This window comes from Primulina eburnea, chromosome 1, assembly GCF_022965805.1.
Source record: "Primulina eburnea isolate SZY01 chromosome 1, ASM2296580v1, whole genome shotgun sequence".
In the NCBI taxonomy this organism is placed as follows: Eukaryota; Viridiplantae; Streptophyta; class Magnoliopsida; order Lamiales; family Gesneriaceae; genus Primulina; species Primulina eburnea.
In genome coordinates, this window is record NC_133101.1 from 5,849,709 (window position 1) to 5,874,299 (window position 24,591).

At 34.3% G+C, this 24,591-nt stretch overlaps 3 protein-coding genes across 3 annotated transcripts; all 3 read left to right on the plus strand.

Annotated features, from left to right (window-relative positions):
• The first annotated feature begins 362 nt into the window (after positions 1-362).
• LOC140824122 (beta-D-glucosyl crocetin beta-1,6-glucosyltransferase-like) lies at positions 363-1,992 on the plus strand. Its single transcript, XM_073185725.1, has one exon. It carries the CDS (start codon positions 401-403, stop codon positions 1,757-1,759), a length of 1,359 nt encoding a protein of 452 aa, XP_073041826.1. The 5' UTR covers positions 363-400; the 3' UTR covers positions 1,760-1,992.
• A 3,842-nt stretch (positions 1,993-5,834) lies between these two features.
• On the plus strand, positions 5,835-9,031 carry LOC140824128 (phytol kinase 1, chloroplastic). The gene is made up of 6 exons (XM_073185728.1): positions 5,835-6,258; positions 7,754-7,821; positions 7,899-8,030; positions 8,120-8,235; positions 8,304-8,418; positions 8,727-9,031. The coding sequence occupies exons 1-6, from the start codon at positions 5,953-5,955 to the stop codon at positions 8,911-8,913; spliced, it is 924 nt and encodes a 307-aa protein (XP_073041829.1). The 5' UTR covers positions 5,835-5,952; the 3' UTR covers positions 8,914-9,031.
• A 4,940-nt stretch (positions 9,032-13,971) lies between these two features.
• On the plus strand, positions 13,972-24,361 carry LOC140824134 (protein GLUTELIN PRECURSOR ACCUMULATION 3). Its single transcript, XM_073185734.1, has 16 exons — positions 13,972-14,149; positions 14,293-14,390; positions 15,764-15,902; positions 15,993-16,021; positions 16,111-16,207; positions 16,293-16,348; positions 16,441-16,548; positions 17,268-17,324; positions 17,515-17,606; positions 19,101-19,185; positions 19,865-20,017; positions 20,764-20,840; positions 21,687-21,848; positions 21,933-22,045; positions 23,293-23,383; positions 23,883-24,361. The coding sequence occupies exons 1-16, from the start codon at positions 14,082-14,084 to the stop codon at positions 23,976-23,978; spliced, it is 1,521 nt and encodes a 506-aa protein (XP_073041835.1). The 5' UTR covers positions 13,972-14,081; the 3' UTR covers positions 23,979-24,361.
• Positions 24,362-24,591: the final 230 nt, after the last annotated feature.

Consider the following 24,591-nt stretch of genomic DNA (forward strand, 5'->3'; position numbering starts at 1 on the left):
TATCACGTTCTCTTTTCTCTTTCACATTAAGAAAATAATTTAGAAGAAAAAACTAAAGAATTTTTTGAAAGAAAAAACGTGTAGATTTAGAAGATCAAGATGTATTTGAAAAATCCAAAAATATAACTTTAGGTACGTTTTCGCTTATAAATTATACGGTTTATGGATTTTTTTCAATATATATCACATTAAAGTTTCGAATTAATAAATATCTGCTCAATATGTAATAAAAGAAAATATTAATTAAATTTAATTTACATCATTATGATCACCAAATCCAATATAATATCGAACAAATCCCATTAAATCAGGTGTCCCATTTCAAAACTTTTATATATATATATATATATATATATATATATATAGAGGACCGAATTCAAGAATTCGTTTGTTACGAGAAATGAGAATGGGTACAGAGAGAGAGAGTCCGAAGGTTTTCATGCTTCCATGGCTGGCTCAAGGCCATATTTCTCCATTCCTAGAACTTGCCAAGAAGCTCTCTGACTACAATTTTCAGACATATCTCTGTTCAACTCCCGTGAATCTGAATTCGTTTAAGGGTAAAATCCCAGAAAAATACTCGAATCACGTCCACCTAGTGGAGCTTCATCTTCCTTCTTCGCCTGAACTTCCCCCGCACTGCCACACAACCAACGGCCTTCCGATCAATCGACATCACACTCTGAGAAAAGCCTTGCAATCTTCGAAACCCCGTCTCTCAGATCTCTTGAAAGATCTGCAGCCGGACTTGGTGCTTTATGATATCATTCTGACATGGGCGGGAGTCGTAGCGTCTCGTCACAACATCCCGGCGGCTTCGTTTTTCACTTCTGGTGCGACCATGTTCTCGTATTTCTCTCATTTTATGAATCATCCGGGGGTGGAGTACCCCTATCCGGAGATTCGTCTCACAGATTTTGAGCTCTCCCTGGTCAGGAGGAACGCGGAATCGTATAAGAACGAGGAGAAAGATCCCGATCATGCTGAACTCCTTGATCGGAGAAGAGGTCAAGAGGTCATCTTTGTGAACACTTCTAGAGAAATAGAAGGGAAGTATGTGGATTATTTGTCTGAACTGATCAAAATGGAACTCATACCTGTTGGTGCGATGATTCAGGATTCGATTACTAGTGGAGATGAGGGGGTCGAGGTCATAAAATGGCTTGAAAGGAAAGAAGAACGTTCGACTGTTTTCGTGTCGTTTGGGAGTGAGTATTTCTTGGACAAGAAAGATATCGAGGAAATAGCTCATGGGTTGGAGCTAAGCAACGCGAACTTCATATGGGTTATAAGATTTCCAAAAGGAGAGGAAATGGAGATACAAGAGGTATTGCCCAAAGGGTTTCTTGAAAGGGTCGGAGACAAGGGGAAGATAGTTGAAAAATGGGCGCCACAAGCCAAGATTCTGAACACCTCGAGCATAGGTGGATTTGTGAGCCATTGTGGTTGGAATTCATTGATTGAAAGTATAGATTTCGGGGTCCCGATTATAGCCATACCGATGCATCTCGATCAGCCGATGAATGCTAAGCTTGTGGTAGAACTTGGTGTTGGTGTGGAGGTGAAGAGAGATGAGAATGGGAGTCTTCAGAGAAGAGAGATTTCAAGAACGATACAATGTGTTTTAGGCAAGGAAAATGGGGATAATTTGAGGAGAAGGGCTAAAGAACATGCGTATAAGATGAAAGCAAGAAGCAGAGAAGAAATGGACGGAGTTGTGCACAAGTTGCAAGAACTTTGTGGGAAGAAGTGTCGATGAGAAATGGTTTATTTGACGAGGAAAGTCACGGTTATCAGAAAGTTTAAATGATAAATCTCTCTTTTTATTTTTAAATGCATATGATATATATTTCATTTGTTTTACGGAAGAGACATCCTTGAAACTTGAATTATTATGTATCATTTGACGTTAAGGATATGAGTCATCCGACATATGGTTCATGTGTATTGATTTATAATTCATATGTAATAAATTTTTCATTGTCTATTCCCACAAACGATTCATTCGGTACATACATAAAATTACCAACATGTACTTGTTTCTACTTTGGTGGAGCACGAACATGGTTTGCATTGTGACTTGACTGATGTTTACTTGATGGAAATGAAATCTTCGTATACCATCAAATATTCATACACAAACTACTCAATATTGGTGGGTAAATAAACTATTTTATAATCACATTTATCATATATTATACATTTAATTTATGTTATGAACGAAATGGTGTACCAATTTTATCCCACATGTACCAAAATTGTCCAGTAAGTTGAAATTACATAATTGAGAACTTTTTTTATTTTTTCTAAAAAACCATATCGCGCTTGCACGACCATTGGGCATCAGCTTCACGTTGTTACCCTTCGGCAAGAACGCTGAAGGTGGTGACAAACTGACAAACCCATGGTATTGTTAGTCTTACGTACGATAATTTGAGATAATAGATATGAAAATAAATAATAAACTGGATACCGAGATTTACGTGAAAACCACTAAAAATTATTAGGAGTAAAAATCACGGACAAGATGAAAAGATTTTCACTATAATATTTTATGGTACAACTCACACATTGTGTTTTCAAAAAGAACACACTATCTTAATACATAAGAACAAAACACTTCATAAATTTTATAGAACTAAGCACTCAGATGTTATAAGATGAAAGTAAACTCGAAGAAGAGATGATTTTAGAACAAGGAGATGAAATCTCTATTTATAGAGCACCTTGTTCAGTGTGAAGACGTGTCTTCTGTCTTCTTTCTGAATTATTAGTCAAATATGCCAACCCACATTTTACGAACGTTTTTGCCACTCACCTTAATAAATATAGTCTGTCACCTATTGCTGATAGGCAGCCCACAAGCACAGGATGCGCACGAGCAGGCTGTGCATGACACTGCTTCAGCGTACTCCCGGCGAGCACCAGGGGCGTAGGACAACATGGGCAAAGCTGGGCTTAAGCCCAGCAGATATTTTTATATTTTAAATCTAGGCATACATATTTAAAGCCCACTTCACAAAAAAAAAGTGCATTGAATTTTAAAGTCCAATATGTTTAAAGCTCAATTTAAATTTGTAATTAAATGTGTAGATTTAAAGCCCAATTCAAAAGGTTATTAGGTGTAGATTGTAAATCATTATTGTTGGAAGAAAAAAAACAGCCACTCAGACGAGAAAGCTTGGGAAAAATTGAAGAAACAAAATTTCTTCTAAGTTTGTATTTCAAATTTATTTTTATCAATAATATAGATTATGATTTGTAAATATTATGTTAATATGGTGATTGATGCTTCAACTTTTGTTGTTCTCTATCAAATGGGAAACCTACAGTTGTGTAGTTTTATGTGAAGTATGTACAAAACTAGCCCCAGAAGTATACAAAGTGGAATAAGAGTACAAGTTGTGAAGTGAACAATGAGGATTTTAACTTTTCTAAGGTTGAAAGTGAACGAGCTTTTACGATTGGTTTTGACTCTTCCAGTTTCTACAGCAACTACATAACGAGCTTTTTCAGGTATGAAACTCATTAAGACGACACTTCGTAATGAAATGGAAAATGACCTTTAGGCCAATACCATGGTTGTTTATATAGAGAGGATATTGCTCTGGGTATTGATACAAAATTTATCATAAACAAGTTTGATGTATTGAAAAATCGTAAAATTCGACTTAAATAAGAATTTGGTATGTTCCTTTGACTTCATTTTTATTTCTATTTATGAAGTTCAAATTAATATTTAAAAATATTCTGTCCACCGGAAAAAATAATTCTGACTACGCCAGTGGCGAGCACAACGGCCGCCATCCGGCCCGGGGTGGTATTTGGGACAAAGATGGGTGACAGCTCTGCCCCAACATTTAACTGTCTTATTGCATGTTAAAGTGGTACAAATCTCGGTGGAATTTCATCACTATAATTTTAATAGTCAAATTCAATTAAAGTAGTCACTTATTTTCGTAACTTCAGTTCAATTTGGATGGTTTTCTAATGAAGACGTGGATTATCTACAAAAATAACCATAATCTGACTTAAAGAGTAGATTTTGCCGCTCCGATTCCCCAATCGAATAAAACCACCTCGCATTTTTTTGGCACCAGACAAAATATGGATTTCCACGAACACGTCATTCATAAACACATATCTGTTAGAGTTATTTTGTCCGACAGATGCTAAAAATAATAAAAATATTAGTATAGGTTGTAAAACAGAGAATTTGTTTTTTATCAGAATTAAATATTGTTTCAGATGTTACAACATCTCGGATAACATACAACGGAATAATATATTTTGTAACACAAATTGACTTTAAATAAATAGATGGACAATGTTAAATTTGCACAAGTATAAATACTTGTGCGGTGCCTTATGGCAAAAAATTAATCACTAGAAAACCAAACCGTTTACAAAAACCTATCACTAGTAATTTTCACAAAAATCAATTTTCTCAACGAGTTGAGAAAACAAATGCTTTCTAAAACAAATAACAATAATAAAAACTAAAACAAGAAAGCGAAACGTGAGCCAAAAGGGAATCCACGAAAACAATCTTCAGTCAACTTCTTCACATGTTGTCTGGAGATGTTCCCAACATTCACAGCAACACCTGATCACCACTCTTCAAACACAGCACGTCTCTTGAAAATGATTTTCTCTGAAATTCTGAACATGCACAAGTGAGTGAATATGTGATCGAGAGAAGAGACCACCACGAAAACTTTCCCACGAAGAAATCCAAGAACCTTACACGAAAACTTTCCCACAAAAAAAAAAAAAAATCCTCCACTAAAACTCTCTGAATTTCTCTTCGTCTCTCTCTACTCTTTTTTAATCTCCATATCTCTTATTTATAATTATTTCATCTCACAAAAAAATCTACAAAATAAAGAAATCAAGACTTAAACCAATAATATCATATCTTCAAGATCTTTATCATAAATATAATATCTAAAAAACAAACCCAATATTTCACACAATCGTACTAAGAATGAAATTAGATTTAAGGAAAATATTATATCACAATAAAATCTTAACATAATTATCTAAAAAGACAAAATCATAATTAAATATTATACTCAATCAAATAAAAAAAATAATATTAAGAAAATCAATTTAAAATAAAAATTATATTTTCTTTCGATCTCGAACACATAGTCAATACCATGTAGAATACGTAAATGAAATTTTAATAAAGTATCATGTGGCCATAATGGTTCGTGACTTAATTGTAACTTGTGGGGTACAATCAATCACTGAAGCAATATCGGGCCCCATCCATCGGGAATTGTTCTATCAGCATCATCGGATAGGTTATTAGTATTAATATATCACCAACCATACAAATTAGTGACGACTACGATCGATTGGATTAGATGGATATCGGAAATTAGATGACTTTCGAAACAATTTATTTTAAATTTCACAAATTCAAATGAATCACAAATGCATACTCCACGTCAAGTTATTATGCAATTCCAATATTCAATATAAAAAATTGCACCAAGACGATCGTAATTTGAATCCATCAAATCTCAATAATATGAGAAAAACGAAACTAAGTGGACAGATTTTTTTTTTCCTAATTAATAATTATCCAACACATTATGAAGCAAACTTCTCGTGACCTTCTCTGCCTTTTCTGGTCACACTTCAAATGCTAATCTGGAAAACACCTGGAATTCTTTCACTGTGCAGGAAGTGCCTCGCATTTTTTAATGTTTCTTTTTACATACCCGTATCGCATGTGATTCGGTCGTTAGTATATGTTCAAATTATCAGTTTTATCTGATTTATATAATAAATATTGTGTAGTATAAAAAAAAGTTACTGAATTAATTGGTAGCTCACATTTTACGTGGTCTCCACCTCGACTGAAATGTGTCGCAGTCGACAAAATCTTTAATCATCGTTACCATTACACATACATCACGTCGAAAAGGGGGACGAGATAGAATGGCCTACGTCGGAATACCGAGCGCCCGAGCGCCGGCTGCTGTCGGGACCTTGTCCTACGCCGAATCCCGGCGCCGCGTGGCAGCCCCTTCCTCGACTATCACTCTGTTTCTCAAGGTCCTTCCCGAACGCGTCGTAGCGAAGCGTTTCAATGTTCGTCGTCGCCCCATCGCCGCGTTGCTTCCCGGAGTGGGAGCTGGCGGAGATGTTCTACAGGACGCCGGGGCCACCGCGTTGGTCGTCGCCGGTGCTTATGGTCTTGTCTCCACTTTCGATAGCCTCACTCGGCGCAACATTATCGAGCAGGTCTTTTTTTTGTCCTCCCTTTCGGTTGTGCTTCCCCATGCACTCACTCATTTGTGTACCGTGAAATGTTGCCTGTTTTGTGTTCGATGTAATAGTGGATGAGTATATTAATCGAAAAAAAGAAGAAAAAAAAAGAATCTTTGTATAGGAATTAAATGATCTAGATTTGGTAACATAAATATAGGGAAAGGGGTGGGGATTGCATAAAAAAGGATATGAACTAACCAACAGTCAATAACCGGTACCAGTTGCATTATTCCTGAATCACTTCAGTCCATTTCTGAAACGATTCATTCTATTTGTTTTCTCTGTTTTCTATGCACTTTCCAAGTATAGAAAAAGAAGAGTGGTCTGCAATTTATTATTTTCTTTTGTTCACTGAAATATTCTATAAGCAGAAATGTGTATCTTCATATTAAAGTATTGACACAAAGATGTGTAAAATTCTGCTTTAGAGTTGTGTACATCATGCCAAAGCATAGAAAATCAATATGTTGTCTTCTTCTTTGGTTATAGCAGAGCTAATCCATTCAACTGTACCTAATCCTCCAAACCAAGTTGAACAGATTTTAGAAATTTGCAAATATTAGAAGGAATCACTTGGTAAATTACTAGGATGTTACAATTTAAACTTTTGTGAACGGACACACATTTTGTCAGTGTGGAAATTTTACGATTAATATGCTTTGAATGCCACTGTTATATCTCTATGTTTTAGTTCAAGTAAGTCCCTTCTGCTAGATATGTGGAGAACAGTCAAAAGCTGAGAGTTAGCTGTTGCATTTGAGAAATTTGAATCTCAATTCTTATCAATTGGTCAAATATTCTTTGATTTATTGGTTCTTACTTTAATATGTAGACTGTTTTTTAAAATACCAACATACCAATTGTCAAACCTGTGCCATGTGGAAGTTGGTTTCCATTGAAACCTTGATCTATACGTCTAACAGTCAAATGAAATGCAAATAAGCCTTCGACTCCCTCTTATTTGTACTAATATTTGCATTCATTTGTGATTGAGATAGGAAAAATCTGTCAATGGTGAATATTGTGTGTGGAATAAGTGATCAACAGTATCTTGGGAAAAAAAAACAGATAAATGAAATTATGTGAAACAATGAAACTTTTAAATACATTATTTGCATGAGGTGAATTTTCCGTTTCATCTGTGGAAATGTAAGCATGAAAGTTGCTTTGCATATAGTTGAAATTTGATGCATACTTTTTTATGTTTCAAATTATAAGGTCCAATTTCAGTGGCAGTGAATATGATTTTTTTTTTTGGTGAGAGGGATGATAATCAATTTGTTCAAAATATGAACGAGGAAATGTCATGGCTGAATCCGTGGCATTCCATGCAGAACGTGTTTATATTATCAACACAATGCTTTGTATTCAAAACTTCAGTTTGCAGCAGTAAACAGTTTTGTTGTAATAGCACTTTACTTGCCTTTCTCTCATGTGTCCATCATGAATTTCCCAACTCTTCTAACAGAATTTGAGTCGGAAACTGGTTCATATACTCTCTGGGCTGCTTTTTCTGGCGTCGTGGCCAATTTTCAGGTATCTACTGTGCCATCAAATATTTTGCAGTCCGTATCTCCTCGAATACTTCAGCTGATCATTTGATCTTAGATTAGTACATCAACAGGGGCTCGCTATTTTGCTTCGTTAGTGCCTTCTATTAATTGCTTGAGGCTTTTGATACATGGCCTTTCCTTGGTTCCAGATGAAGGACTCATAAAATCAGTTACACGACAAGGAAAGCCTGAGTAATTCTCACTTCTCATTTTGTCTTTTTTGAAGGTTATCATTAGATAACAAGAAAAACTTTGGTAAATAATTCAGTTTTTCTTTGCAGGGAATTGCTTAGAGGTCCTCTTTTTTATGTTCTTGTGTTGATTTTATGTGCAATCGTTTTCTGGCGTGATTCACCTATTGGAATGATTTCACTGGCGATGATGTGCGGAGGTGATGGTGAGAGCTCTGCCTTTTAATTTTTTCAACGTTCTTTTGTGCAACTCTTACAACTTGCTGAGACGCAGGCATCGCTGACATAATGGGAAGAAGATTTGGCACACTTAAAATTCCTTACAATCAACAGAAGAGTTGGGCCGGTAGCGTATCCATGTTTCTCTTAGGTTTCTTGGTTTCCATATGGTGCGTATAAAGATGTTCAAGCCTTTCATTTTCTTGTCATTATCTATCTATTCTCCTTTTTTCTTTATGAGAAATCACCAAATAATGCCTAATTTTTCTAAATACGACCTTTTGTTTTTGTCAAACTACACTTTTGCTTCAGCTACTGATATACCACCACCACCTTGTAACTATCATTATATCTAAAAATATCCAACGCTTCACCTTAGCTGCTCGAATATATATTTCAATACATGCTCAAAAAGGGGTAGGAGGAACTTGCTTATTCTCTCTATGATATTAAATTTGACATTTTACCTACATTACAGTATGCTCTACTATTTTTCGGCCTTTGGTTACATTAAACTTGACGGCATGTGGACCCTAGAAAGGGTTGCTTTAATTTCTCTTGTGGCAACTGTGGTGGAATCGTTGCCGATCACGGAAACCATGGACGACAACATTTCAGTTCCGTTGGCCAGCATGATGGCAGCAGCTTTGGTTTTCGGTTACTAGCAATTGGAACAAGACGCTGGTTCCTTTTCTCCTCTTTATCCTTTTTTCGAAGGTACACTTGTTTGTATCGATCTACCATATCTGAACACATATATTTAATATATTCCCATCATTTCACTTATAATTGAGTTTTCAACTTTTTAGAAAATTTCGTCGATATTGCTCAGTTAAACTAAAATCCACACTATCATATGATTTTACAATAATATATGTTCAATTATTTAAGTGCCAAATGAACGTTATTATTTTTGCTAAAGTAATGTTCTTGAAATGCATTCTTAGATACTATAGAATTCTTGAAAAATAACAAGATACTACATTTGTTATTCATTCCGGTCTCTCTCGTTATATACAACTACTAACCGTGTGCGTTCACATAATTTAATTATTTGAAAAATATATATTTTTTTTGAAAAGAAGTTTGAGAAGGAAAATATTATGTGTATATATGTGATTTATATGTGTGATTCAGCTAATTCGAATCTCGTTTCTTGTGTATAAAAATCAAAGTAGGAGTGTAGAAAAAAAAAATTAAATTATGAGATTTTATATCAGAAGCAAAGACTATCATAAAATTTATATCCCGTTATAGATGAGAAAATTTCAAAAAGATATACCATCTTTTTAAAAAAAAATTAGATTTAGATAATATTCTCATTCATATTTAATAAAAAAAAATGGATATATGTGTGTTGAGCGTTTTAGTAATATTTTTAGACGTGTCATTGGTAGCTCCAATATGTGCTCGATATTTTTAGTCTCGTGAAGAGTTAATTTCATCAAATATTTGAGAACTTTTATCAAGAATATTAAGACTATATTTGAGGAATGATATTAAATTTGTTTTTTTCTTTTTATAAAAATGATGAGTTGATCTGTCTAATCTTTAGCTCGAAATAGATTAAGTTGGATTGAAGTTTTTCTAACATGTCAATTCAGTATCAATTTAATAGGGAGATTGGGACACGATGTCTCATTTTGATAGCTCCCACAAAAATGGCCGCCCAATAATGTAAGTAATGTTGGTCCTACATACGGTAATTTGAGATAATAAATATGAAAATAAAGAATAAATAGGGCACCAAGATTTACGTGAAAAACTCCTAAAATTATTAGGGTAAAAACCATGGGCAAGATGAAAAGATTTCTACTATAATATTTTATGGTGTACAACTTACTCACTGTGTTTCCAAAGAGAACACACACTTTCTTAATACAGAAGAACAAAACACCTCACAAATATTATAGAACTAAACATTCAAATGCTATAGGATGAGAAAAACTCGAAGAATAGATGATTTCAGAATGAGATGAGAGGGCTCTATTTATAGAGCCTCTTGTATATGTGAATACACGTTAAAAATGCGTCTTTTCAATTTCTACGTAAATGAATGTGTGCTAACCTCATTCAACTTTATCGACCAAACCATCCAATTACGTTTGCCGACAAGTAAAAGGAAATTAAATATACATAAATACATATGAATGCATATGTTTTCATAATTTATGTTTTTGTCTGTCAAGGAATTCAAAAACTCTGTGCCAAAATTTTGGTGGAATCAGTGTTTTCAAAATGAAACTGGACCGAAATAGACGGTTTGACTGGGAACCGATAACGGGTCAAAATCGATCAAATCGATTCACTATATTTTTTTTATAATTTTTTTAGAATTTAATTGTATCTTATATTTAAAATATTAATTTTTTTTGTTATATACATGTATGGGTGTGATTTATTTGAATTTTGAACTTTGTTAAACATATTATTTTAGTAGTAAAAGAGTCTATTTTATTTGTAATTTTTTTTAAAAAAATATATGTAATTATGTTTTATATTTTGATTATATGTATGTTTTTGTTTGATTTTAAATTTTGATAAATATTTTTATTATTATTTATGTAAACATTTAATATTTTTTAAAATTTAAATATGTTATTTGATATATTATTATATTGTTTTATATATTATAAAAGTGTTCCTGTCCGACTGTCCGGTGAAGTCGGTCTGACAAGTTGAACCATTATTTTAAAATAGATCAGTTCAATCACTTGTCCAATTATATTTGAAGAATGATATTAAATTTGTTGTGTTTTTTTTTTAATAAAAATGATGAGTTGATCTGTCTAATCTTTAGCTCGAAATAGATTAAGTTGGATTGAAGTTTTTGTAACATGTCAATTCGGTATCAATTTAATAGGGAGATTGGGACACGATGTCTCATTTTGATAGCTCCCACAAAAATGGCCGCCCAATAATGTAAGTAATGTTGGTCCTACATACGGTAATTTGAGATAATAAATATAAAAATAAAGAATAAATTGGACACCAAGATTTACGTGAAAAAATCCTAAAATTATTAGGGTAAAAACCATGGGTAAGATGAAAAGATTTCCACTATAATATTTTATGGTGTACAACTTACTCACTGTGTTTCCAAAGAGAACACACACTTTCTTAATACAGGAAAACAAAACACCTCACAAATATTATAAAACTAACACTCAAATGCTATAGGATGAGAAAAACTCGAAGAATAGATGATTTCAGAATGAGAGGAGAGAGCTCTATTTATAGAGCCTCTTGTATGTGTGAATAGTGAATACACGTTAAAAACGCGTCTTTTGAATTTCTACGTAAATGAATGTGTTCTAACCTCATTCAACTTTATCGACTAAACCATCCAATTACGTTTGCCGACAAGTAAAAGGAAATTAAATACATATATACCCGTGTCGATCATAATTCTTAAAAATCAATTTTGAAGTCGGTGTGGCTAACATTTTATATGAGATAATTTGTTGGCTAATAAACTCTACTCCCGTATGAGCCTCAATAATCCAAGCACAATGACTTATTTGTTGATTGAATCAATTCTCATGTCGTTTCGTTACAAATCCATTGGAAAGAAAAAGGGACAAAAGAAAAACTATTTTTGTTTGAAAACCAGAGAACAAACGATGTTATATTGCACCGCACGATTTATTTCTAATATTGATCGGAACAACTCGTTTGATCTTCTAGATATCTAACAAAACAATAGTAATCCTTTTTGTTTTTCTTCCCCAAATTGGACTCTGTAAATCTACAACATAAGATTTCATCAACAATACTAAGTATTTGCTCGAATTATTGATTCTCATACACAAGTAAGAACTGACTAAACAACAAATTTCATAAAATTATCAGCTACACACAACAACTCCAAATTTGTTTCTCTTTTGAGACGAAGTTTAGTTTATAAATGACTAGAATTATAAAGACATGATCGATGACATGTTTTTGTGGGGAAAAACTAATTATATCTGACCTTTTCCATTAGATCGTATTCGGACTCTGTTCGAACTCTCCCCGCGCAGCCCTCCGTGCTCCTTTTTGTGACGATTGCTCAATGAAATTTGACACTTTATATAGAGATTTGGCTACCATGTATAAATTCATGCATTCTCCTAATTTTATTATGGATTGAAAAAATATATATAGTGACCAAATGAACAATATCTTTGACTGGTGTTGGGAAGAATTGCATTCATAATTCAAACAATAGTTTGACTGATTGGGGGGAAAATGGTAGCTTGGATAAACTATCAGTAATCTTGTGTACCTGTTCTATGTTTATATATCGGTTTTTCGTAGAATATGTTTCTGTGTTTAATAATTTATATGTTAACAAATTTAGAAATTTTATTTAAATGAAGAACTTGGAAAACATTTCTTTTGTAAGACTCTTTGATAATTAATTAAAATAATAATTTAAATTTAAGATCTTATTTTTTATCAAAGGTGATATTATCATTTGTGAATATACCATGAGATCTAGGTAATTCCGCCGTATCACTTATAAATTATATTGTAATAATAGTAATATAAGATAGTTTAGATAATTATTTCAATCTCCTAAATGAAATAGTATCTACTAAATTTAAAATAAAATGTACACTGTAGATTTTGTAGATAAAAAAAAAATCAAAGCTTCCAATTTTTTTTTATTATAGAAAATAAAGATGGACAGTTGTTTTTCTGGTACGACCGAATGTTTGATGTTCAATATGATCGTATCATTGACCACCAAAAATCAAGACTACAATTTGTGGTTCATTTGGATTGGTGCGAATCGAGGCGGGTTGTAATAAATATAAATCAAATTTAAGATATTTTCTGAAATTTATGTTTTGAGATATTTTCATCCATAATTAATTACTATGACCTTATATATTAGAATATTTTGTTAATATAATATAATTATATTAAAGTATATTAACTTAATATATTTCAATTTTTTTGAACTTGTGTTTTCTAATAATATATTTTGAGTGAGCTCGAATTCGTATATTTAACTATTTGAGTGTAGAATCAAGCTCTAGCTCGGATTTTAGACTTTAATTTTCCTTAACATTTAGTTCAATTCGATTGATTTAACCATACAACGATCCGGTAAATTCATGCACTTCGAAATCTCACTTTTTTTAACTACATTCAGATTTACTACTCATAGCATTCTGTCAAAAACATAATGACATTCTTGTGAAATTCAGCAAGAATCAAGATAAAATAGATTAACCTTATGTTAAAACAAACATGTTTTAATGTAATTTTGGAGGTCTTAATTCAATATTTTGTTATTATTTTTTATTTTACTCTCGTTCTTGTGTGCTAATAAAGCTTTTTAGGGAAAAATAAAATTGAAACCGTTTTAATTTCAGATTTGTATATGAACTAAGATTATAAATGATCGAGTCAAATTGTGATTTTTTCAAGAAAACTAAAAAATATTTGATTCTTATTCGAAATTATTCTTTTGAGTTGAACTCGAATATATTCGAATTTTTTTCGAGTCATATACGATCATAAATTGTTTTATTTGAATAATTCGTGAACGACGATAAATTTTGATATTTTATTAATATAATATAATTATATATTAAATAAGTATATTTTGATGTTCAATTTTGATCAAACTCCAGCATTGGTTCAAATCACAACAAAAAATATTAAATTTTTTAATTTCGAATATAATCGACTTCAGTCGAATTTGAGTGTTAAAATGTTTTTTTTTTTTTTTTTGTGGTCGATTTATGGTTTTACCCGGTAATCTATGAGCTGGCCGAAGTTGTGACTATTCATATATTTTTTCACGAGCTGGACTCTGAGGAATCAATTTAATCAAGGAATGAGGACCCATTATTGGGTTCGAGCTTCTGCTTCCGATTTCACTGGATCCATCCCTCAGCCGAGAAGGCGCGATTCTCTCTTTTCCTTGTTACAAGTTTTCCCACTTGATTCTGTAGTTCTTGTATAATTTGATGTTCATAACAAGTTAACCGCGTGGATGGATTGATAAATATTTCAGTGATAATATTGAAATTTGTTGGTAATTGCAGCGGCCACACTGCTGTAAACATCGGCAAGTCAAAGATCGTATTTTTCGGTGGTTTAGTGGACAAGAAATTCCTCAACGATGTCACTGTTTATGACATTGGTAATTTTATGATCTCACATGCTGTCTGAATCCATTAGTATCTTTTCGGATACTTAAAATTTGCATTTTTGTGGGTTGCGTTGTGACCCTGATTTGTATTTCTAGTTATGCATAAATATCGGCTGTTCTGTCCATGGTTCGCCGGAACGGCCGCATAACGGGCGGAACGGAACGGGAACGGTGGCCACCGTTCCAAAGTTCCAGGCCAAATCGTTTATTGTATTGTAGCGGCGTTATGTGGCGTTTTATCGGCCGCATAACGGGAAAGCGGAACGGAACGCAAGTTGCGACGGATTTGTTTTGAACCGTCGTTACTAGCGACGGTTTTACCAAAACCGCCGCTATGCGCCCGGAAAGTCGTGCATATTGCGTATGATCCGACCTGATATCAATCAGGTGGATATGGATATCAGGGTAATCATAATTCCACACACGATTCTTTTGATAGATCATTTGATTTTTCAACATCTGGTACACATGGAATTAGACATCGTGGATTTGATTATGGGTCGTCTCAGTATATTGATGATAGATACAATGAATCTTCATCATCTATATGGCGTGGTGTTGGACGTCATGGTCCTGAGTATAGATCTTCAAGTACAGCTGATAGTTCTACTGTGTATCGTGGATTCGGATACTATAATCGTCGTGACGAAACACTATTACAAAATCAATCATCCCATTCTAATGATATTTCGTCATCTCAATCTAATCAATATTCCTATGGACAATCACGTCAATATCTAAATGTTCGAAATCAATTTAATCTACGAGATAGTGATGAAGAATATAACAATGATTTCGCTCCTCCGCGTCACTCTTCATGGTATTAGCTTTGGTATGTTATAATTTTTAGTGTGTATTTTCTTATTGTGCTATTATTGTAAAATAGTTTTGTATTGATCTATTAATTTGTAATAACTTTATATATTTTATTTTTTAGTATGATGTAATTTATATTTACATTTTTTTTACCAATTTTTTGAAATTATTAATTTTTTTATACAACCGTTCCGCAACCGTTCCGCAACATAACATTGGAACTGGAACGGTCGTTGCCGTTCCAAGCACCGCAACCGTTCCGGCGAACCATGGTTCTGTCCCATTATCTGTTTGCGAGGAAAAGTATATAGTTTACATGGGGCTTTGGCGAGGTGGGTGGAATTTACTTGGTTTCAGGGATGACAAATGTAAACTAAATTCTTTGTCCGCTTTAGATACCGTTATCATCTGGTTATGGAGTACTAGGAGCCTTATTATGATTCTGCTAGAATAAGATGATCTAAAAGTTGTTATTTTCAAACATTTGAATCAGTATCTTTGTAATGTAAATTGATATGTAAATATATTTTTGATGTTGCACCCCGCAGAGAAAAAATTATGGTTTCAGCCGAAGTGCACAGGCAGTGGATCTGATGGACAACTGGGCCCGAGCCCACGTGCTTTTCATATTGCGGTCGCAATTGATTGTCATATGTTCATTTTTGGTGGAAGGCTTGGTGGCAATAGGTATTATGCTGCATTTCGTTTTCTGTATCTTGTTAATCACTAAAGCTTGTCTAGAATTGTTTTGTTTACCAGAAAGTTTTTGATTTACAGGTTGGGTGATTTTTGGGTCTTAGATACTGGTAAGCTTCCATTAGTGCCATATTAGATACTTTACAATGATGGGAGCTAAATACGCAAAGGCTTTTTGCTGATGTCCTCTCGGTGACAGATATATGGCAATGGTCAGAACTCACAAGTTTTGGTGATTTACCCTCGTCAAGGGATTTTGCAGCTGCTTCACCTGTTGGAAACCGTAAAATTGTGATGTAGGAATTTTTTTTCTCTCTTTTATATGATTATTCATTTGGCTTTGTCCTATGTTTTGGGTTCGATAAACTTGAGTGAATGCAGGTATGGTGGGTGGGATGGCAAGAAGTGGCTCTCAGATGTCTACATCTTAGACACAAGTAATTTTATTTTAGTTTCACTTTATTCTTCTGTTTTATCATATTTTATTTGAATTCTAGTTTCCTTAAAATTTGATTTTTTCTTGGAACAGTTTCACTCGAGTGGATGGAGTTATCAGTTTCCGGGACTTTACCTCCACCAAGATGTGGCCATTCTGTCACGATGATTGAGAAGCGCTTGCTCGTGTATGGTGGCAGAGGTAATTTTGCATTCTTTAATTGCTACTAAGGTGGGCAAAGTTTTCTTTGTTAAACAATCTTTTTTCTTAAGAATTAAGGAAACATAATCATTTGAGTATGGAACACTCTTCTGTTGTTTGATTGACTGTTATTGGGATCTAACCTAGATCTTACTCTGGTGACCACCTGAATAAAAGATGAATTTTTGTGATGTCTGAGAATTCACGCTTCCATAGTGTTTAATGGACTGTGATTGGAGTCTAGCTTAGAAAGAAAATAGTTTCTCACTTTTGGTGACCACCTCAATAAAATAGATGGTACTTATGTGATTCACCTAAAGCCTTAGTTTTTCACTGATTTCTAATATTTCAAGCTATCACTTCTAAGCTTATGTTTGCTTCAATTCTCATCAAAGAAAAAATATGGCGAATTATTTGCTGTCCATTTTTGTATTGGACTCACTGTTCCAATGTTCCTCTCTCCATGTTTGGATCTTACAATTTTATCGGGATGTACACAAATGTACACTTATTTCCTAAAGTAAAAATTTGCTTTTAAAATTTGCATGACATAACTCTCCTTATTCTTTGGCCATAACTTCAAAGTCAAAAGGGGAATATCATGATGCACAAAAAAATCATGTTTTCCTCGCATCTCAAATTGGCAACTGAAAATGATAATATTTTAATGCGCTTGAATGCATCTTTCTGGATTTTAATTATCTTTCGAACTATTGCAGGTGGTGGAGGACCAATTATGGGTGATCTATGGGCTTTAAAGGGCCTTATTGAAGAAGGTATATCTTAAGCTCTTTTTCTTAATACTCTCATTTAGCAGAAGCAATAAAAAAAGCTTTATTCTTGGCATTCTGTAGGAATGGAAAAAACTTGTTATGTATCAAAGTAGTAATATCCATGGTTCGAACTGTGGATTCTCTTTACTTGACATGCTATCAAGTAATTGTATGACTTTCTTGTGGAAGGAAGAGAATGAAGCTCCTGGTTGGACCCAATTGAAGCTTCCAGGGCAAGCACCTTCGGCCCGTTGTGGACACACAATTACATCTGGAGGGTACTATGTATGTGAACTCATTTAATATTTATTGACGGCATATTCAATTTGTTAGCGAATTAGACTTTTAATTGAAACCCAACGAAATCCATCTCAACAAAAAAATTTGGTCATACTTAGCGGTTTATGTTAAATGAAACCTCTTATTTGGACTGTATTCCACAATCTGAACGAAAGGAGTACCATATTGAAGATCTAGAAGGGAATTTGTCATTCAAAGGAGTCTTGCGAGTTTGTAACTTCTGATTAATAATCTGTTTTGGGTTATGAGGACAGTAAGAGTTTTGAGTTATGAGGGCAGTAAGATAGAGATTGATAGATACTTACTCCTTTCATTTACTTGATAGCTGCACATCTTGTTGAAATGTTCAAAAGTTTTGCTTACTAACTCATGGGAAATGCAAATTGTGGTTTCACGAGAAGATGGGTAATAAAACATGAAAATTTACATTCAATTTGTAGCTAACATGACTTATTTTTGTAGCTTCGACATGCTAATTATCGCAATTTATATGGATAATTACATTCTATCTGAGCATATCAACTTTCAATATGTTAATGTTTTGACTGGATGCATTGTCAAACTAAAGGCATATTATCCTATGTTTGCACAATTTTCAGAGAGAACATTTATATTTGTCTTCATTTCATCTCACTCCTCAGAGGTTCAGTTGATGAAAATATATAGAAAATTCTCGCTAAACTTTTCAATTTAGATGGATTCAATGAGGATCCCCTTAGTTGTGTTGATTTTTTTATTAATTCATTTATTTTATTTTTTTTCTTAGATTTAGATATGTCAACTTAGATTTGGAATTGTATTTTTTTGCCATTTATCTATCAAGAAGATGTTAATAGTGGGCATTTCCTAGAAAAATATTTGTCAAGACTTGTCAAATATAAAATTTTCGAAGTCAACACTGAAGTGGCAGCAACTAACAAACCCGGGGTTAGTTTGTAGGTTTGTTTTTAAAGGAAATTTTATTTTCTTAGGAAATAAACAAGTAGAACAAAAGTCCAGCTGCCACTAGAATGAGATTGTTGCAATGGTACTTGCTCTATCCTTCCAATCCATGAAATTGCATTTACTGTTGGGGAGGGAAAAGTTGATGCAACAAAAAGAAAGCGAATTCAGAATGGAATAAGAACTTTATGGAGAAGAATGTTGGCAGGCTAAAGAAAGGTCTGGATTCTCTATAGAAGAAATTTATTGAATTGTTCAGTTTGTCATGGAACAATTGTATAGTCTTACGGGATAGCACTCTGGCCTCGGTTTCTCACTTGACCTGTGTCAGCCCATATGGTGTAAACATAACACACATACAAGTATATTGTTCAACATTATGATAAAGCAGCCATGAAATAATAGAGTTACTATGCGACTCAAGAAGTATTAGTTATTTGTGACGTGCACACTCAATGGTAAAGTAGTTTTATATGAATTAATTATTGCTCTCACTCATATCATTGCAAGTTACTAGTTTTCGTTTACTGTTTGCAGCTTTTGTTATTCGGGGGACATGGGACTGGTGGTTGGTTGAGCCGTTATGACGTTTATTACAATGACTGTGTTGTTTTGGACAGGGGTAAGTGCTTTATGTCTTCCACGATAAAATTGCATTTTTATATTTTACGTTTATTACAATGACTGTTGTTTGGACAGGGGTAAGTGCTTTATGTCTTCCACGATAAAATTGCATTTTTATATTTGGATTTACTGCTACGTGACTTTTTCTCCATCTTCCAAGTTTTTATATCTATCATTTTATTTTTCTTATTTCATTGAACTGTTTTTGCATGGTTCATAATCGGCCATGTTCAATTACATTGAAGGTTGAACTTGAATAAAAATATTAAGCACAATATTGCGCACAAATTTACCTTGTTCTTTCAAGATCATGTATGCATTAGCCCATATATGATCTATAAGCACAATCACTACTCTTCAATTCTTCTGGCCATGAAATCTCTAGTCTAAGAATAGGACATCTTCTTCCCAGGTGGGGAACCTGAGGTGCTCAAATATTATTGGCGAGTCTATCTGAATAATCAGATACATGCGCTTTAGTCTTGTCATGAACTGCTATTGTTCTGCGGATGTTCTCATCCATGCACTTTACATTTATCATTTAATAGAAGACATGTGGAAGTCACTATATGAAATTCATGTGACCGATCAAAGTTAGTTGATTCTTCCTTTATTTTGATTATTCATTTTTTCGTAAACACAAATTTTCATGGTTATATTTTTTCAATTGCATGCAGTGTCTGTACAGTGGACACTGTTGCCAATTAACAATGAACCGCCTTCTGCTCGAGCGTATCATTCAATGAACAGTGCTGGTTCACGGTATTTACTATTTGGTGGTTTTGATGGAAAATCAACATTTGGCGATCTTTGGTGGCTTGTACCAGATGGTTCGTGGTTCTGTTATATGACTATTGGCATTGTTTTGTGGTTAAAACTCTCAATCTGAATCATTTCCATTCATGTTTGATCTGTATATTATTATAAGCTTTTGAATTAGTAAAGCCATGATCTATTCATTCATCAATGATCTAGTAGAACTAGGATCTGTTCTTAAATATTAGACCCTTGTGCTTTGTAAACGATAAAACCTGCTAGAGTATTAGTAATTGAATCTTATTTTTTGTTATTCACTTGGTTTTTCTAGCTTGGCTAAAGTTTTTCAATGGTTAGCTGGAACTTGTTTGAGTAGTCTATTGTCATACACAAACTCTACCCACATGTGTGTTGAGTTGCACAAACTTGACCCCAAAAAGCTCAAATTATTTTTCGAAAACTTAAAAATGTTTGAACTACTCTCCATGTTCTTACAGACTTAGTTGTCAAAATAGTCGATTCATGAAAAATTATAATAGTAACAAAATATTAGTGAATGAAGTAACAAGGGGGTGAGTATTTTGTGTTCCAGTTCAAACCGAGCTCTATTCAGCCTTTAACAAGCTTACGCGTGATTTACTCACTAGCAGATCCTCTTGCTCGCACCTTAAGTGGAAACCATGGTCAAAATGTCATTTTTTTGACATCGGATAACCCTCTATTCGCACTCCAGAGTGGTCAATGTATTTTTAGTAATTATAAATTCGGCTTCTCCATCAGACTGTGCTAGTGGTTTTACGTGGATTATGTTTCCTTGCAGATGACCCTATTGCGAAGAGGTTGGCAACATATCCGTCAGACGTTATTTCAGAAAGTAATACAACCATGGGCTCACAGGTAATGTCAATTGTCATGGAAATATATTCTTCCTCTTAAATATGCCTCTTATTTTAACCTTGTGAGCACAAGCTCTCTATCCTGGTCCTATGATGAAATTCTTAACAGGAGTCGGGATCAGGAAGCCCAAATCTACATCATATTGTTGCTTGTTTAAAAAAATTAACTTCTGGGTGTATACTTAGGAAAGTGTGTTTTTTAGTGATATAGTTTTTTTTTTAAAAAAAATAGCATCTACATCAATGTGATGTATATTTTTATTATGTACACAAAAGTGCCTTGCAGCCTCTGGTTTCTTTTCAAATTTTGCGAGCATGTGGAATAACTAGTGCATTACAACTCTATCATACCTGAATGATGGCCTATGCTGACACCAACACTTGTATGGACGTCATCATCCAAGTTATTTGGCAACCTTATGGAATATGGATTTCTTGTTTTCATTCGGCATTGTTTGAAATTAAATGCTCAATTATTCTCAAATTACTGAAGTCATGTTTAATAAGTTGACAACAATTCTCTTTGTGTGAAACAACATAATTCTTTCAATCACTCTACGAGAAAATTTAAAGGGAATGGTTACCCATTTTGAAATCAGACGAGTGTTTCAAATTGTCCTTTAAAATGGTTTAAATGTATCATGGAGCTGAAATTAAGTTCCGTTTGCTGGAACAAGTGCTTGGAACTTGTGGTTCCACTTCCTCGCTAGGGGAGCCTGAGATCAAAGTCAAGCTGCACCAAGCTGCTCTTTCTCAACCTTAGAAGTTCTAGGACTAAAGTTCATGCATAATTTTTCTGTGTGAGACAAGGATAAATGATGTGCCAATTTTCTGTCTGTTCTCGCAGGAAGACCAAAACGAAATACCTATGATGTTAGAGTTGCATAAACGATTAGAAATTTCGATTTCTCTTTCTAACCCGAAACCCATCTTAGATGAAATGGAAGACGAAGATTTTATCCAGCTCAGGTCAATAGTTGTTGGTGACACCACTGCAAATAACATTCAGGTTTTTCAGCATATAATTTATCTTGTTAGACTCCGACATGTGACAAAATACCTGTCATGTTTGCTGACATTTGTTTTACAATAGGCTGCGCAAGCACTTCGAGACCATTGGATGAAGTCCTCTCCACAGTCTATTACATTGAAGGAGCTTAGCCCATTATTGCATGACTATCAGCGTTTGATCGCCCGCCATCATATGTGAGATTGTACTATTCGACTTTTCGTAGTATAATATGAATTTAAAAATTTCTGTGGTGGACGAAGTCGCATTGGAATCAGTCCAGTCCTTAGAAATAATAAAACTGATTTTAGAATTCCACAGAAAAGTTGTTGAAATTTCTCAGAGTTTTATGGTTTCCTTTTTTATTCTCGAGGAAATAAGACAACTAAAAAGAAGTGACGGGGGATTTTTGTAAATTGGAAGATTACAATGTTGAGATTACTTAAAATATCGCTCTGTAGCTCTGACCACAGCTGGGCGGGGGCCTGGTCGTTCATCCAATCTTCCAATGTTGAGATTACTTAAAATATCGCCCCGTGGCTCTGACCACAGCTGGGTGAGGGGCCTGGTCGTTCATCCAGTTCCCGCGAAACTAAGGTAACCACCGCAGAGGGGTCCACTGTGACAGCCACCTTCCTATGGTCCTCCATCCATGCTATCATCAAGCCATGGTACAGGGCCCATAATTCAGCAGCTGTAACTGAGCATATTCCGAGGTTTAGGCCAAAGAAATGCTGGTGAAGGTTGTGAGGTGTGCTTACCAGGTGCAAAAATATTCATAAAGTTGACATAAAGAAAGTGCATGAGCTAAAAAAATCTCAAACTTAATCAGAGATTAGAAAACTGATTACATAAGCTCAAATCATACTTAACACAATTCTTAAGAAATGTCGAAAAGTTTGCATTGGTCTTCTTGCATGTGGTTAACAAATCAAACTGGAGCAGCTTAGCATGTAATTTGTGACCGTAATACGACAGCTAACATTCTATTACAACGTAACAATCTAATCATTGAGTGGGCCTCCCAATGATTCTGATGACCGCAATATTTCATGTTACCAGAATTCTGATGCTAGAACTTGGAAGATATACCCCCTTATACCCAACGTTTGCTAGGTAGCTAGAAGTTACATCCAATTGATCTAACCATCAACGGATCTGACTAATGCTGGTTAGGATAAATGTTTTACCTGCAATGATTTCACTCTTGCTGTGAAGAAATTTTCCAAGAACAAGTTATTCAGTTGTTTGGATGTCATGTACTAGTTTATATAGTACCTATGAAATCTGACGTACTTATGCCATGGCACATTGGGTAGTGTGGCACGAATCCTCCCCATAGTGGGAAGTCCTAGGTTAAATCCGCCACCAGCGTAAAAAAAAAACAAGTGTAAAAACAAGTCTGATTTACTGGTAGAATTTGACATGTTTAATTCTGTGACAGAAAGAAGGTTGGATCCAATCTAATGCTTATGGAATCTGGTTTTCCTGGAAATAGAGTTTACAGCTTCTATCATGTTAAAGATGCTGCTCAGGTATGAGACACTACAACTCTTATTGGCAGCATGGTTGCGAATGATTTCATGTTTATACAAATCATTTTTAGTTAATTTTTGTCAGTTAAAATATGTAATGTGACTGTATATTTCCATCAGCTATGTGAATCTTTTTTCGAGTTTCGTAGACTTGTTTGGTTACATGGTTTTGTTTATTTCCAATGAGAGGCCAGTAGAATTGTTGGAAATGGTGCAAAATTGAAACTTTAACTTACAAATTTAGATCTGTGTATTCCATGTTGAGAATGAACGAGGTGGCACTAGTTATGAAAATATTGTACCCACATTGACTATTATGTACAAACTACCGTGATTGAGCTAGATTGCTAAGTTTGGCCAACCCCTATTTACACCCATCAAGGAAGAAAAACATTTCTAAACTAGAAAGTGCTGGAAACTATTTGTATGATTGAATGATTCAGTTTTATGTCTCTCTATATTTCATAGTCTAATACGCAATTGTTTATCTGAATCTTAGTTGCGTTTAAGCGACATCCCAAATCTGTTAGCGGAGTACAAAGAGCTTGTATCATCTACAAGTGTTTCAGCAGACACGGCAGTGTTTGAAGCCTGATTGCGTAGGAACAGGCTGGAGACTGGTTTTTAAACAGCTAAACCTCAAATGAAGAATGGAAGTTGAACCGTTTGCTTATAAATTCAAGGACCAGTAGCATGCATCATTCTGAGTAAATATTTGTGTTTCAACGTTCCCTTCGTAGTTGATGTGTTTGGATTGAACCACCACACTGCATGCGTAATCATACATTCCTAGGAACGAAAGCACACTTCCATGTTACAGCCTTTCGCATTCGATAGACGAAAAAATATAGACAGACAGGACAATATTAAAATTCCAAGTATATTTTAGACATTCTGAAGTGGGCACACTGTTTTTGAATTCCCTTTTGAGCAATCTCTCCTCGACCTCAATGGCAACGTCCACCTTAGGTTGCGTTATCTCTTGCTTGTCATGATCCATCACATGTTTTTTTTTCTCATGCTGAACTCTTCCAACTCCATCCTGAATTTCAACTTGGTTCATCAACTGCAAGTATTAGGGAAAAAATGGAAAATATCAGAAGAGCATGAATATATTTTATTTTATTTTCCCCACATTTTCATGTCAAATGAGTAAATGTCAAATTTATCTGAAGGACAGAGACGTGCCAGTGGGGGGAGGCTGCCAT